Below are 13,510 nucleotides of genomic sequence, written 5' to 3' on the forward strand. Positions count from 1 at the left end.
TATCTTACTTGTATCCTTAGAGCATTGTGACTTCAAAATATTGTCATTATCTGCCAATATCTGTCATTTAACCAATATCTGCCCAAGTATCCATGTGGCCTTACTTGTAAACTTCTGTGTCTCAGTGCACTGAGAACCAATTTAGGTAGATGGAAACATTTCCAGATTCTTCAAAATCAGCATTTACATTCTTGAAAAGAGTTAGTAGTTGATTTAATTTACAGCAGGTAAAATCCTACTTGGATTTTTTTTTTTCCATTTGTGGAGTACAATCAATTAGCAAAAGGGAAAAAAAATACAGAAGAGAAATTACTGTCTAAACAAAGAAGTTAAAAAAAAATTGGAAAACTAAGATTAGTTGCTCTGTGCAAAATGTCTTTAGACTTTTTCACAGGCATAAGATTTTTAAAACAACAACAGAAAAAAATCCTTCTAATATTATTATTGAAATGAGGTCATGTTACTTCCATTAGTTTTTTGTTTCATCTTCCAATCAATTCAACAGACATTTTATGATAGCTTAAGTTTATATGATTTTAAAGACCATATCCTTTTCACAAGCTCTGCCCAGTGATAATGGATTTGACTTGAAGTATGAAGGAAAAAAAGAAACAACAGAAGCTTCTCTGTTCTACTTTTTAAGCCATTTTTAAATCAAAAATGCAGTGGGAGTCCTTCTGATTCCCCCCTACAGAAATAGCTTTTTAAAATTCTTCTCTGTCATTCTGTTGTTGTTTGCAGAACATAAGTATAAAGGTTGATTATTTAAATGCATTATTTCATTTTTTTTCTCAATATGTCTCAGAAAAGTGGATGAGTATGAACAAGCCCCATGTCAGTAGCTCTTTTTTTGTTTGTTTGATTGGCTTGGACACCACCTACTTGAAAGTAGTGGTTTTGGGGGAGTTTTCATTTTCTCAGTGACATTTGATACTGTGAAATCACACTCCATCTGTGCATGTTAGTGTGGGGAATCCCACCTGATGTTTCTGCACTAGCAGACTAGCAATCAGGATCACCCTGTTCATTTATTAGCCTTCCTTCCTTTCCTCCTGCACAAAGCCCATGACCAAAGTCATGGTTCCCTTTGTCTCTCCTACTGTCTGGGAGATCAGAAAACTTGAGACACACCTCCAGCATCCGATTTCAGGGCATGATTCTCATGTTCCTTTTGTGTTTGGGGAGACTCTGTGCATTTGTGTTTCTTTTTACAGCCAGTGATGTGTGTGTTGTTGACATCTCAAGAGAAAACATTGATGCATTTGATAACAGTCCTTGCACACTCAGAGAGCAAGGCAGAGTTCTCTTTCTGTAGTCAGAATACAGAGGAAATAAAATTGAAATAAAATATTTCAGCTTCAGTAAGCTGAGATTGCATCTTTGGCTGGCCATGTTAATTGAGTTGAATTTCTGGCTGCCTAAAAACAAGCTGGGGTATTCAGCAATCCATGTGGATCATTTTTAGATGGCAGATTTTACCCTAAGATAGCAGGTCAGTTTTTAAGCAAAAATCTTGGCACAAAAAAAGTTTTGTTTCTAGAGAATGCCACCAAGTCACGTTGTTGTTTCAGAAAGCCACTGCACATGTGGAAGCTGTCCTCAGTTTCCCTGAGATGGAGAATGAGAGAGATTGATGATGTACACATAATTCATTTATGCTCCTATCATGCTTCAGGCTGCAGGGATGAAAGACACAATTAGGAAAGAACCATAATTACTGGATAATAAAGAAATTTTCATGTCAAAACGCTACTGAGAAAAAAATCACGAATTTTTGTAATATTTCTCCTTATACAGCAGAATGAACAGAAAGGAAAAAAAGAAGAGCATTGATAATTTTAGAGTTACTCCTGAACTGTACTTGGTTTTGGAGTCTCAGGTGATTCTGCCTAGGAGTGGATCTTGTTAATCTTTGCTGGCACTCAGTTCCTAAGGAGATGACAAGCCTTTCCTTGCTGCTTGGCAGCAAGTAGCCCAACGGGAGGCCCAAGGTGATGGCTGCATGGCTTGGTAGCTGTCCTGAGCATCTGTGTACTCTGCTTTCACAGCCCTTGCTGATTTGACAAGTTAAGCTTGGAGGTTCTAGATCTGTTTTGTATTTAAGTTTTGGAAGATCTGTTTTCCTTTCCATTTATGCTCTTCTCTTTTTCTGCTTTTCTTCACATATACATGTAGTTGTATCACAATAATGTTCTACCTTCTGCTCCAATACTTGAATATACTTGTGATTTGTGCACAAGACCCTTTATAAGAAGACCTTATCCCTTCTCTCTCCTCCCCTTTAAATCTCTCTGCTTTGTGACCGAGATGGTAAAATTTCCCTACTTGCATTTGCTGCTTGGGAAGTATTTGGGCTTTCAAAGGAGAGCTGATGGGCTACAGAACTACTGGCTAGAGATAGTCGTGAGCATTAGCTGACTGCTTAATGGGTTAGTGCTATTGAATCCACACTTAATGATCTCCAAAAGTATTAGTTCCATGTTGTCTCTAAATCTAATTTGCTTCCATTCATGCTTGCCTTCCTCTGCAATTAGTGTTGTTTTCTCCTGCACAGGCTCCACCCCATTATCACTTCTTTCACTGTTTGGAAACAGGGCAGGGCCCCTCTGATGCATGGGAGCAGTTTTGGAGTTCTGATCTTGCAAAGGGCTGAGCACTTTCGGTTTCCTTTGCAGCAGAAAGCTTTCAACATTGCACAGAATTATTAAAATGTTCAGCGTTGTAACTTTCTGAAATACCTTCCAAATGTGGAACTGCAGCGCAGACAAGAGGGCTGGGCAAGGGGAAGATCAGTTGTGGCAGATTATTACAGCTTTATTGTCACATAATTATAGTGCTCTACCCCAATGTTTAAATAGTGAATTTAGTTATTGTAAATTGCTTATTGCCACAGGTGTCAAAACCAAAAAGATCATAATGCTAACCCAGTCAGAAATACCACCAACACATGAAACACGGAAAAAGATTTTTTAATTATTTGTGATGGCTTCACCTGAATCCTTATTTCTTTTAATCTTTTAAATTAAAAAAAATCCATATTAAGAAGCAAAAGGCCTGATACATCCAAGCTCTAGGACAACTCCGAGGCAATGGAAGGTCATCCTACTGCTGCAAATGGTAGTACTGCCCATTTAAAGTATCATGTAACGCACTTAAGGAACACTTTGTCCTGATCTGCAGTTGGAGGAGTAACCAGAATATTCTTTTCCTTCAAGGCAGAATGAAATGATATGGAAGTTTTACAGCAGACTTTACCCCATTACCGTGCTTTTGAAGAGGTTTCTTAGTTTCAGTTAGGAGGTCCAAGGCCAGCTTTTAGAGTACGAACTGTTCCTCTGAACGGGAGATCAGCACCTCGGCCCCCGCCTGGGTTTCAGACACACTTCTGGATGTCACAATGCCATTTGCATGGCAATATCAAACCAAACTCATATGGCTTGCTTCCTTTTTTTAATTAACTGGGAATGCCAGTGATCCAGTGAAGTTTGCGTTGCTGGATAAAAGGGCCGGTCTGTGAATAGCATTGTATTTGCCAAATGGTTCGCTAGTCATTTCAGTACAAACAAATGGATGGTGTCTGTAAGTCTGCAAACACTGTTGACATTTAGCCTTGTTTATGTTACTTTCCTTTTGCTGCATATTTTTGGCTAGAAGAGATACTGTCTGAATCAACATTGACTTCCTAAGCAGAAGCTAAGGGCCCAGTCTTGCATCCCTCATTCTCGATGAGTAGCACTACTTACATGACTAAGGATTGCAGAATCAGGTCCTATGTTTATTTGACTTTAAATTTTATTGCTATTTTTATGTAATTTAATTTGTTTGTATTTTGTTGTATCAGAAATCGGTCAGGTGATAAAGGTTTGGTATCACCATTTTGTTTACTGTTGAAAACTTTTAGTTCTTACCATTCTTCATACTGTGGTGTGACATTCCCATTCCATTTACATTTCTGGAAATTAACCCCTAAAATATCTGATACAGCTAAGTGCTGAGTACCTCCTATTCCCAGAGAGACTGGAGGCATTCAGTCCCTCCTAGCACCACATCTGAAAGGGGGATTGTGTTTGCAAAAGGAGGCCTTGGTATGTGCCTTGATTTCAGACATCAGTGGCCAGCCGCACCAAGGCAAATCCCTAGCACAGAAAGGCTTTTCTTTTCTTTGCAGAGACAAAATAATGATGTAAGCTTAGAGCTGTATGATTTTTGCTCTAAGTTTCATCTCCCAAACAATATATTCTTATTGTTTTTGTCATATCCAGGTCAAATTTAAATTATAATTTAGGATTAGGCAGAGGCATAGAGATGTTTCCAGGTCTTTCCAAAGTGAGACAATGCTCTGGTTTGTGTTTTGGTTCAGGAATATACATTCTTGTGTCTGAGGTATAGTATTTCCTATAACTACTCATAAACATGAGCAATTTAGACATTCTTGTAAGTCAAAACTAAGTGTACAATTAATACCTATTATGAGGCCGATTTTAAACAATTAATTTGACAGCAATTATAATTTTATGTTACAGGCTTTCAGGAATAAATAACCAAATTCATCTTTGTAATCTAAGGAACTTAGGATATCTTTATGCAGAGATGATCTCGTTATGCACAGTATTGCATATCTGGAACTTCTGAGGTTTGCTCCCACCTATCTAGATGCCTGTAGTGCCAGGGATAAATAATTACCTGAGGCTTATTAATTGTTTCAGCAAAGAAAAAAATATATACCTTAAGTGTAAGCATTAATATATGTATACACAATACATCCACAATATATAACAAACCATCATACTAGTACAAAAATAGAGGTCCTGAATATGTTCTGTTATTTATGTGTTTGGCAAGCTTAGGGAATGGACTTTAGTATGAGTGAAAATTCTCTTAACATTTTTAAGGTTATTTATTGTCATTTCTATTTGAGTTTTTAATGGTCCTGTATTTTGTAATGCTTTAGCAGGAAAAAATACTGTAGTTACCTTTTTTCATATTCTTTAAGCAATATTTCTAGCTTAATATATTGTGCCAGGTTTTCCAATATTAACCAAGAAAGACAGTAAAATTCAATGAACAACACTCTGACATCCACAATTTAAAACCTGTGATTGAAGTGAAATGTGTAAACTTCTAGTGGGTTATCATGTGCTTTGGAATAGAGTATTGTTGGAAGTAATTAGAAAATATATTAAGGTTTCCTGGTAATGAAGGTATGTAAGTTTTAATAATTGTTGCTTTCTGAATAAGTGTCAAACTATATCTTTAAATGTATATGGAGTTACAAGTTAGGTCACTTCTGAATGGAATGTAAAACAATACTAAAATGCTTCAATAACTTATCTCAGTGTTGCTAATAAAAAAAAAAGCTGTTAACCATTAGTGCAGTTTTGAGTCATTTTGTTGATTAATTCAAGAAAACTCTGAGAAACCTTTGTATCTTTTGGTAGACCAAAGACCACTCATGCAATCCAAAGCTGTTTGATGCTTTGAGAGGCAAATTGCAAAACTGTTTGCTGGCCTTGTAAATGATATTTATTAAAACTCCCATCTTTTAAGGCATTAGAACGGTGCCATGTATAGTTAGGCAGCTGTATCGGGGGTGGGGGGGGCATTAGAATTTTTTCCACTGTCACAGAAAATACCTTGGGAATGTGGGACCTGTTTCTCTGTCACTATTAAAATCCAGTAGAAATTTTTGTGGATGCCACTGGGTTGAAAATAAGCAGTGTGGGTGGATGAAGTGTGTAAACATTAGTGCCAGGGTGCTCGGCCAGGGTGAGCCAAATACAGGGTTCTGGTGCTGCAGCTGGAAATGCAGACTTAGTGAGTAATGGGTGTGCAAGGCCTGTCCCAGTGGAGAAATATGAGGAGCACACAGAAAGAGTGATCTTTCTTGGGTAATCTTGCCCAGCCTTACTGAAGTCACAGCTCCAATCCTGCAAATAGCCCTGAATGCTCACTTTGGTGTCCCATGGGAAGGATGTGTGATGAGCATCCTGAGAATAGCCTCCCTCCACAGGCAGGATTCTCCTGAGGTAAAGCAAGCGTAGGAGAACAAGCAGCCAGCCTTGCCAGTGGCAGTAACACCACCCAGGTCCATGGTAAGTGTTTCCAGGATGGGGTCCCTGACAGGTGGCCCATTGTCTGGAGCACCGCTGAGCATGCAGTGGGAGCTAAAGGAAAACATGGCTGGGGCTCCCGGTGTCACGTCTTCATTAATGCCCTCCCTTCTGAATAGCATACTGGTACTTTTTATTTATTCCACCAAAACACCATGAGTCAGGACCTGACATTTTAGTGTTCTGTGTCATACTGAGAAAAATCTGTGGTTCAGCAGTAGGACAATTATATTATTTTGGAAGGGCTAGAAATAATACAGCATTTGTGAGACAACTGTAACATTTATCCAGACTCAGTGTGAGATTGTTCTTCCTTTTATTTGGAGAGCACTTCCAAAAAAGTATCAACTAGGAGCATAAAAAAAAAAAAAGACAAGAAAAAGTGGCAATTATGAATCCATTTAACCCCCATCGGGTATAATCTCATTTTGTGTAGTACCATTGGCTGTTCCATGCCTAAACTTCTATGCAGTGAGCTGTGAATATAGTCCTTATTGTCCTGTGGGCAATATGACTAAGGAAAAAATATCTCTGTAATACAATGGAGCATTTGTCTGAGTGGCATAACCTAAGGTCCATAACATCAAATCTAAAGTTGTAATTATACAGCTGCAGTCACACCACTCAAGTGAAGGCTGTGTCAGCACTTGTATTATATAAGGAATCCTGTTTTCAAGGGTTGATGAGTCATATGCAAAAAACATTTATCACCAAACAATTGTTCTGATTGTTCTGAAGCAACATCTAGGTACGGGCCTTTCCCCAGTAGGACGTGGTCATATCTTCTGCACTCTGCCATGGCGTACTTTGTTAATGAGTGTATCTTTTTTGAGCTTGAAAATTAACTGGAAAGTTTGGGGGTTTGTGCAGTTTGATTATAGTAAAAACATAAAGTGGGAAAAAAGCCAGAGTGGCCAAGGTCTCCCTCCACTAACAAGGATTGTAACAGGTGAAACTTGTCTTTCTCAGAAATTAAAAAATTCAGGGGCTTTTTTTCCCAGTTTGTCATCCCTGATTTTCTTTAAGTTCTTGGATCTGAACAATTCCTTAGAAGACCTGGTCACAATTTTGGTTTTTCAGCTGTCTTGAAATCAAGCCTCTCAAGCTCACAGTAACTGTTATTGCCATTTGAGGCAGCCGCACATTTGCTGGTGAGGAGCAGACAGGAAAGAGTTTTATTTACACCACGGAGGTGAACCAGGAGCACTCCGCACCCCTCCCACGCGAATGTGAAAGGATTACGCTTGGGATTGAGATCAAATACTGGAAACCACAGCAATTTTCCTACTACATGAAATTTCTAGATAGGTATACTGGATGTGAGTGATTCCAGCCAAGAGAGCCTCCTGGCCAGAGCAGTGCCATTTACAAACAGGTGTCCCTGAAGCCACCCCCACGTCAGGCATTTGTACCCAGGCTGCCTTGCCTGCCCCATTGTCCGCGGAGCGAGACCAAGGCCAGCCAGTTCCTTTAAGCCGATCTCCTCTGATCCGGGGCGTCTGTAGCGCCGTTCCCTGCATAGAACAGGCATTGTTCAGCTGCAGAGCAACAGTGGGGTAGAAAATAGCATGCCATGCTGGGGATCAGAGAGGGAATTGTTCCTTAATTATCTCTTACTGAAGGAAAAACCCAAGGCATATCCCGATATGTGGCATGACTCTGTCAGAACACGAGTCTTTTAAAAAAGATTTGGGGAGTGGGGGATCCAATTCAGAAGCTGGCAATCCTCATTTCTCCTGCAGGTCTACCTATGATTCATTCACTGACCATGGAAAGAAATAAGTTTTCCGCTTTGGATTCTACATTATGAAATGGAAAATAATAGTACTTATCTCCCTGGTAGGAGTGCTGTGAGGATAAATGAATTAATTAATGTTTGTAAAGCACTTTGAAGATGAAGAACATTATATAAGTCCTCAGCGTACAAATGCTTCCTTCTCTGACATAACTACAGTAAGCTATGAAAATTTACTGCTGAAAATAAACACACATTGCAAATAGGGGTTGGGTGTGTACGTGGCCGTGGTGCCCCAGCGGTGTGGGTGTGACTGACTTGCCCAACAGCCAGAGAACCCATCACCAAAACCTCTCTTACCTCTGCCCTTGCCCAGCAGTGCTGCTCAGGGCTCTCTGCAGCAGCTGGGGCATGCTTTGACCATAATATATTTTCACCAAATCCATGATTTTTTACCTCAGGCCTCTTTGGGGAGGCAGCTGGGCTGAGCTGCCAGGTTTTGGCCACATCACACCATCCCCAGCCCCGTGTGCCACGGCAGGCAGTGGCTCAGCAGCAGGGCTGCTCCCTCCCCAGCACACTGCTGTGCCCGTGTGAGCAGATCCTTGTCAGGTCGGAGGTCCTGCCACACTGTCTGCCACAGCTTGTCCCTCCTGTTCAGGGCCAGCGTGGCTGCTCCCCATGGTGCTCAGAAAATCCCAGTCTGGTGGCTGAATTGGTTTTGTGTGCTTTTTTTATTGAATGCCAGTGATTTCAGTTTGCGACCTGGAAGTTAAAATTTTTCTTGCCTGTTATTCAGTGTTCCCATCCTGTGTTAGTCCTTGTTCCTTTATTTTTATTTTAATTCAAGCCAGGAACTGTGTTTGACCCCAAAATTCTCACATGAATAACAAGGCAAATTAAGAGGCTGCAGGGAAGTAAAACCAACACTTCAGCCATATAGAAATGGGACATTTATTAAGAGAGACATATAAGAAAAGGTTTGTGCATTGAGATGAACAAGTTAAAGATGAAATTCAGAATTTCTTTGGGGCTCTCCTCAATTCACAGCTGCCACATAGATCAATTTGAGAACCTTAGAAAAAGGCCACCTCAGCCCTGATTGTGTCTAGTTTCAATTTTCCCTTTGCACACCTAACCCTCTTCCAGTCTGTGTGCTTGGTTGTTTTTTTTTGAATCCTTTCAGATTATGCTTGTTAACCTGTTGGTGGCTCAGCCTGCCACTTGGAGTGCAGGGGAGAGCAGTTCCTGGGGGCTGGTGAGACCTTGCCCCACTCCCCACTGCCGGCAGCCGAGGGCTCTGCTCTCCCTGCTGGGAGTTTGAAGAGTGTGACAGCTTTTTGCCCAGCAAACTTTGCTGCCATGCCATGTTCATCCAGATGCCAAACGCACTGAGACGCATCACTGGCACAACCAGACCTCCCCAAACTCTGGCCAGCACCAATGAGCACCCAGTGGTGCAACTGAGTTTTCCATCCCCCAACAGGAGAACAGTTTAATAACAGGACGCCTTGTGGGTGTACTCACTAATTGTTATATAACTGTACATTGGGGTGAAAAAGAAGAAAACAAACCAGAAAAGCTTTCCCAAAGGATAGAGGTGGGAATCCCATTAACATGACGGCTCCCTCTTTAGTTGCCAAAATGATTGACAGCAGGATAAGGTCAGAAGATGAAAACCAAGCCATGGGGGACAGAGCAGGGAGGGGAGGGAGCCAATCAGTTGAATAAAAAACTGAGTGTCAGTGCTGGGGAAGGAGAAAACCGGCACTCCCACTAGAAAAATCCTCACCCTCTGCTCCCCTACTGTTTGTTTGGGGAAAATGCTGCAGCTTAATCAGAATTATTTACAAGATAATGGTCCATTGTTTGTAGTAAGACAGATGCTGTCTGTGGGAATTTGGTGGTTTATGCTCTATGCATTACAGTGCCATTGCTGTGTGCAGATGGGATCACAGTGGTATTGTTGTTATCCACTTTTTGGAAATTTGGAGGATCCTTACTGTGAAAGGAGGATCCTTAAAGAAAAAAAGAAAGAGTTTTCTCAGGCCCAGAGCTGGGATTGCTCTTAAGGTAGAGCTGTGTTCATACATGTGTGGGAGATGAGGAGGACAAAGTGGAAGCACTTTGCTTGAGACATGCAGCATGACAGGTCCCTGGGCTGACTGTACTTGGTGGTGGCAGACATCAATTCAACAGATGGATGGAGGGATGATGGATCCTGTGTATGTTTCCTATGGCAAGGAAATACATCCTGGTGGGATATGTCCTCGCTCCCTCCTTTTCATGGGGCTGGCAGAGTCACTTACTTAGAGGGTGGCATGAGAGGTACACAAACCTGACTGTGTGGAAGTCAGGCTGGCCCGGTCAGTGATCATCCCCTGGCTGTGCAACTGCAGCCATGGTGTTCCCTGCTGTCCTCCCCATGCTGCAAGCTAAACACTGAGCACTTCTGTTTCACCAGAAAACTTCACCCTGGTGACCTGTGGGTGAGGCTGTGGGAAAGGAAAGCTACATTTTTGCTGGATTTATATCGGAAACAAAAGCCCAAACTCCTAAAGAGAGAAGTCTTTACTTATCTAGATGATCAAGTGCAAGATTTAATTTTTCTTTTACATTTTCCAGCGGAAAATCTATTTCTATTAGCATCCCCTTCTGGCCCAAGTAGAAAGTTCAGTGTGGAGGCGTAGAGCCTGGCAAAGGGGACAGGCCTATGATGTGCAGGTGGGTGACCCTCTGCCATGAACTGCTGCATACAAGAGGAATAGGGAGCTCAGGTGAGGTCCATGGAGATGGCAGCTCAGTCAGCATGTCCATCTCCCCAGCTGTCTGGGTCAGTCCCAGCAGAATGTGGGGGACAGCAGCACCCACAGCCCTTTCCCATGACCCTGGGATGAGGCACAAGGACATGCCATGCAGAGCTCTGCTCTCAGGAGCAAACCCTGCTGTGCCTTTGCTGCCTGGCCCACAGAAGCCTGGGGGATAAGAAGATCCTCCTCAGGTCCCTGTGCATTGGAGCCAGGTGCAGGATGAGGGGGTGGAGGGTGCCTGGGTGGGTGTGTGTGCGTGTGTATGTGTGTTTGTGAGTGTGTGTGTGTGCATGTGTGTGTGTGTGAGTGTGTGTGTGAGCGTGTGTGCCTGAGCTTCCTCTCTCAAATATCTGCTTTTAGTGTGCAATAGCTCACATATTGCCTCGGCAGAGATCCGTGTGCACCAAAGGCAACCAAGAGACGACAAATCACCAGAAGGGCTCCAGAGGGGATTTTGAGCATCCGCGTCTGGTATCCCAAGATCCATTAGCTTGCAGGTAAAATGGAAAACTATGACCATCTCTTTTGTATGCAAGATAACTATGCTGTCTTTCCATCACTGCAAAATACCTGAGTTTCCCTGGAGAAAGCAGAGGGCCTGGGAATGGGGAAGAAGGGAAAATAATGGCTGATTCAGTTTTTGGGGTCTGTGCAGCTGGAAATGGGTTTCCAACATCAGCGTGTTCCCCTTTGGATGGGCTTTTCCTGAAATAGATGTTGGGAGATGGCAGCTCCTGGGTCCTCCCTTCCCTCTAGGTTCAGTGTGCAGCCATGGATGGATCTGATAGCATCAGATCATAAGTGGAAACCACTTTTCCCAAGAAAAGGGATCTCCTCTGATTTTTGTGAAACAGTTTTCCAAGAATACCCTTGAAGGATTAGATTGGCACGGGAGATTGCAATTCCTGAGTGATTGCATTTTTCCTAAGTGTCTCCAGTGGGATCTGTACAGGGAGCTCTAAGTTTTTTTTTTCCAAGTCAGCATTTATTTGCAGAATCCTAATTTTGTATTTCCTGACATTTAAACTTTTCAGCCTAATGTTCTAATAAGGATTCTGTCTGTCCATCTAAATAAAGCTTCGTTCTAATGAGGACCCCATCCATCTCCTGAGATGGAGCCATAACGACTTCCAGCCTCAGTGTAATTTTAGCTAGGCTTCCTTCCCCACCCTCTTCTCCCCACAGACCTTTGTTTGGGGTGAAAATTATCTGTTTTGGGATGAAGTTGTGCAGAATTTCATTTTGGGTCAAGTGACTGAGCTATTGTGTGAGCCTCTGCTTTCTCTCTGAAAAGGGGGATTTTGCTCACTCCCCGTTGTATGTTCAGTGCCTGCTTATTTGCAATTTCTGTTCATAAGACTGTGGGTTTTCATGCCAACGATTTTCTGTTTGAGTTGTTGGAGCAGGGAGGTTGTGGGAGCATGCCAGTGTCAAAGGTTGTCACTTGAATGATAATTAATAACATTATCAGACTGATTATGTGTTTAGATATCCAGAAACAGGAGTGAATTGAACTTGTTAAATTTAATTCCTACCTCCAAATGACTGGGATATTGGCGTGCTCACCAGTATTGCGTTTGCATAAGGGACAAAACTGGGAATTTGAAAGGGCAATGACTAATGAAAATTGCTGAATTTCTGGGCTTTTGGAGCTTGCAGGGCTTCTCCTACACCACTGTTGCTGTGCAAGCGTTTGCTAGGCAGGAGAAGGCACAGAGTGGGTGCACAGTGGTGTTTATAGACCCTGGTTTCACTGTGCCAGTTGTTGACTGGGACATCAAGTCACTTGAGATTGGAGATTACATCTTTTAAGGTCCAGAAGAGCCGTTTCACGTGCGACTGATTACCTCTGTCAGAGTCGGGAGGGCCAGGTCGCACCTCGGTGGGTGGGACCTGAACTCATGCTTTCAGAGGTCAATAACAGGGTTTTTAGACCTTTGTGCTTCTCAGTCCCTTATAGCCAGACCTTTTCTGTTAAAACTGTTTAAATTGCAAACCACTAATAAAAGGATCATATGTGTTTCCCACTGAACAGGTTCTTTAAGGCTATTATGATAATTAAAAGCATATGGTGCCTATGCAAGTCAGAGGGAAACCACAGATGTACAAATTAGGTATTATATAAGGTTTTTCTTTTCTGCCCTTTCAAAAACGACAAGTCAAAGAAGTACAAAGAGATAAAGATGATATTTTTCTGGAGATGGTAGGTGGCATTTTGGATTTTTAATCATGAAATATGTAAACCACCTTTCTTATACATAATCAGAGCAAACTTTTTCTAATAGGCAGGAAGAACAGAACACGGTAGCATATGACCGCAGTATTTATGGAAGGAATAAGGAAACACTTTGTTTCATACAAGTTATTGGACACCAAGAAACCTTTTGCATTTTTTATGATGTTTCCCTGCACAGACATGGAGGATTATATTTATTAAATATTGAATTATATTGAAATTGGATTGATGCAGCCAAAGAAGGACATTTCTTTGTATTCCATTTTTTCTCCTTTTAAAAAAGGGAAATGTACTCATATTGATTGCAGTACAAGTAGTCATTTGTTTTAATTTAAAAATATAGGATTGATTTTTGAGAAGGTGATAAATACTGCTAATAAAAAAATTCAAAATGGGGATTTATAATGATTCTCTGTTAAGTCAATGGTTTAGAGAGGCTAACTTATAATAAAAGTAGAGACGTGCCGAAATATCCATAGCTAATGGATTATTTGCCATTTGCTAGTGCTGCAAACTTTCCTTGGTTTGCTGGGTCCTGCTACAAAAAGTAAAATTTATATCATCTAATGCTCCACGCTCCTTGCTTTGTCTTTCTCATGCTAAAAATGGGCAGCTGAGG

The 13,510-nt window shown here is 41.5% G+C and overlaps 1 protein-coding gene across 14 annotated transcripts in view; it reads left to right on the top strand.

The window, feature by feature from the left end:
* ZNF536 (zinc finger protein 536) overlaps positions 1-13,510 on the top strand; it is a 340,118-nt gene that overhangs the window by 226,944 nt on the left and 99,664 nt on the right. Inside the window, exon 9 of one of the 14 annotated variants that reach the window (XM_088062373.1) lies at positions 3,216-5,367. The exons of the other annotated variants lie outside the window; for them this stretch is intronic. Coding sequence (XP_087918499.1) covers positions 3,216-3,229 — 14 coding nt within the window. The 3' untranslated portion in view covers positions 3,230-5,367. Of the gene's footprint in view, positions 1-3,215; positions 5,368-13,510 lie in introns of those variants that run through there. 14 annotated transcript variants of the gene reach the window in all.

This window comes from Pseudopodoces humilis, chromosome 14, assembly GCF_049639895.1.
Source record: "Pseudopodoces humilis isolate 2021_Gansu_Grassland_sample_001 chromosome 14, ASM4963989v1, whole genome shotgun sequence".
Classification (NCBI taxonomy): Eukaryota; Metazoa; Chordata; class Aves; order Passeriformes; family Paridae; genus Pseudopodoces; species Pseudopodoces humilis.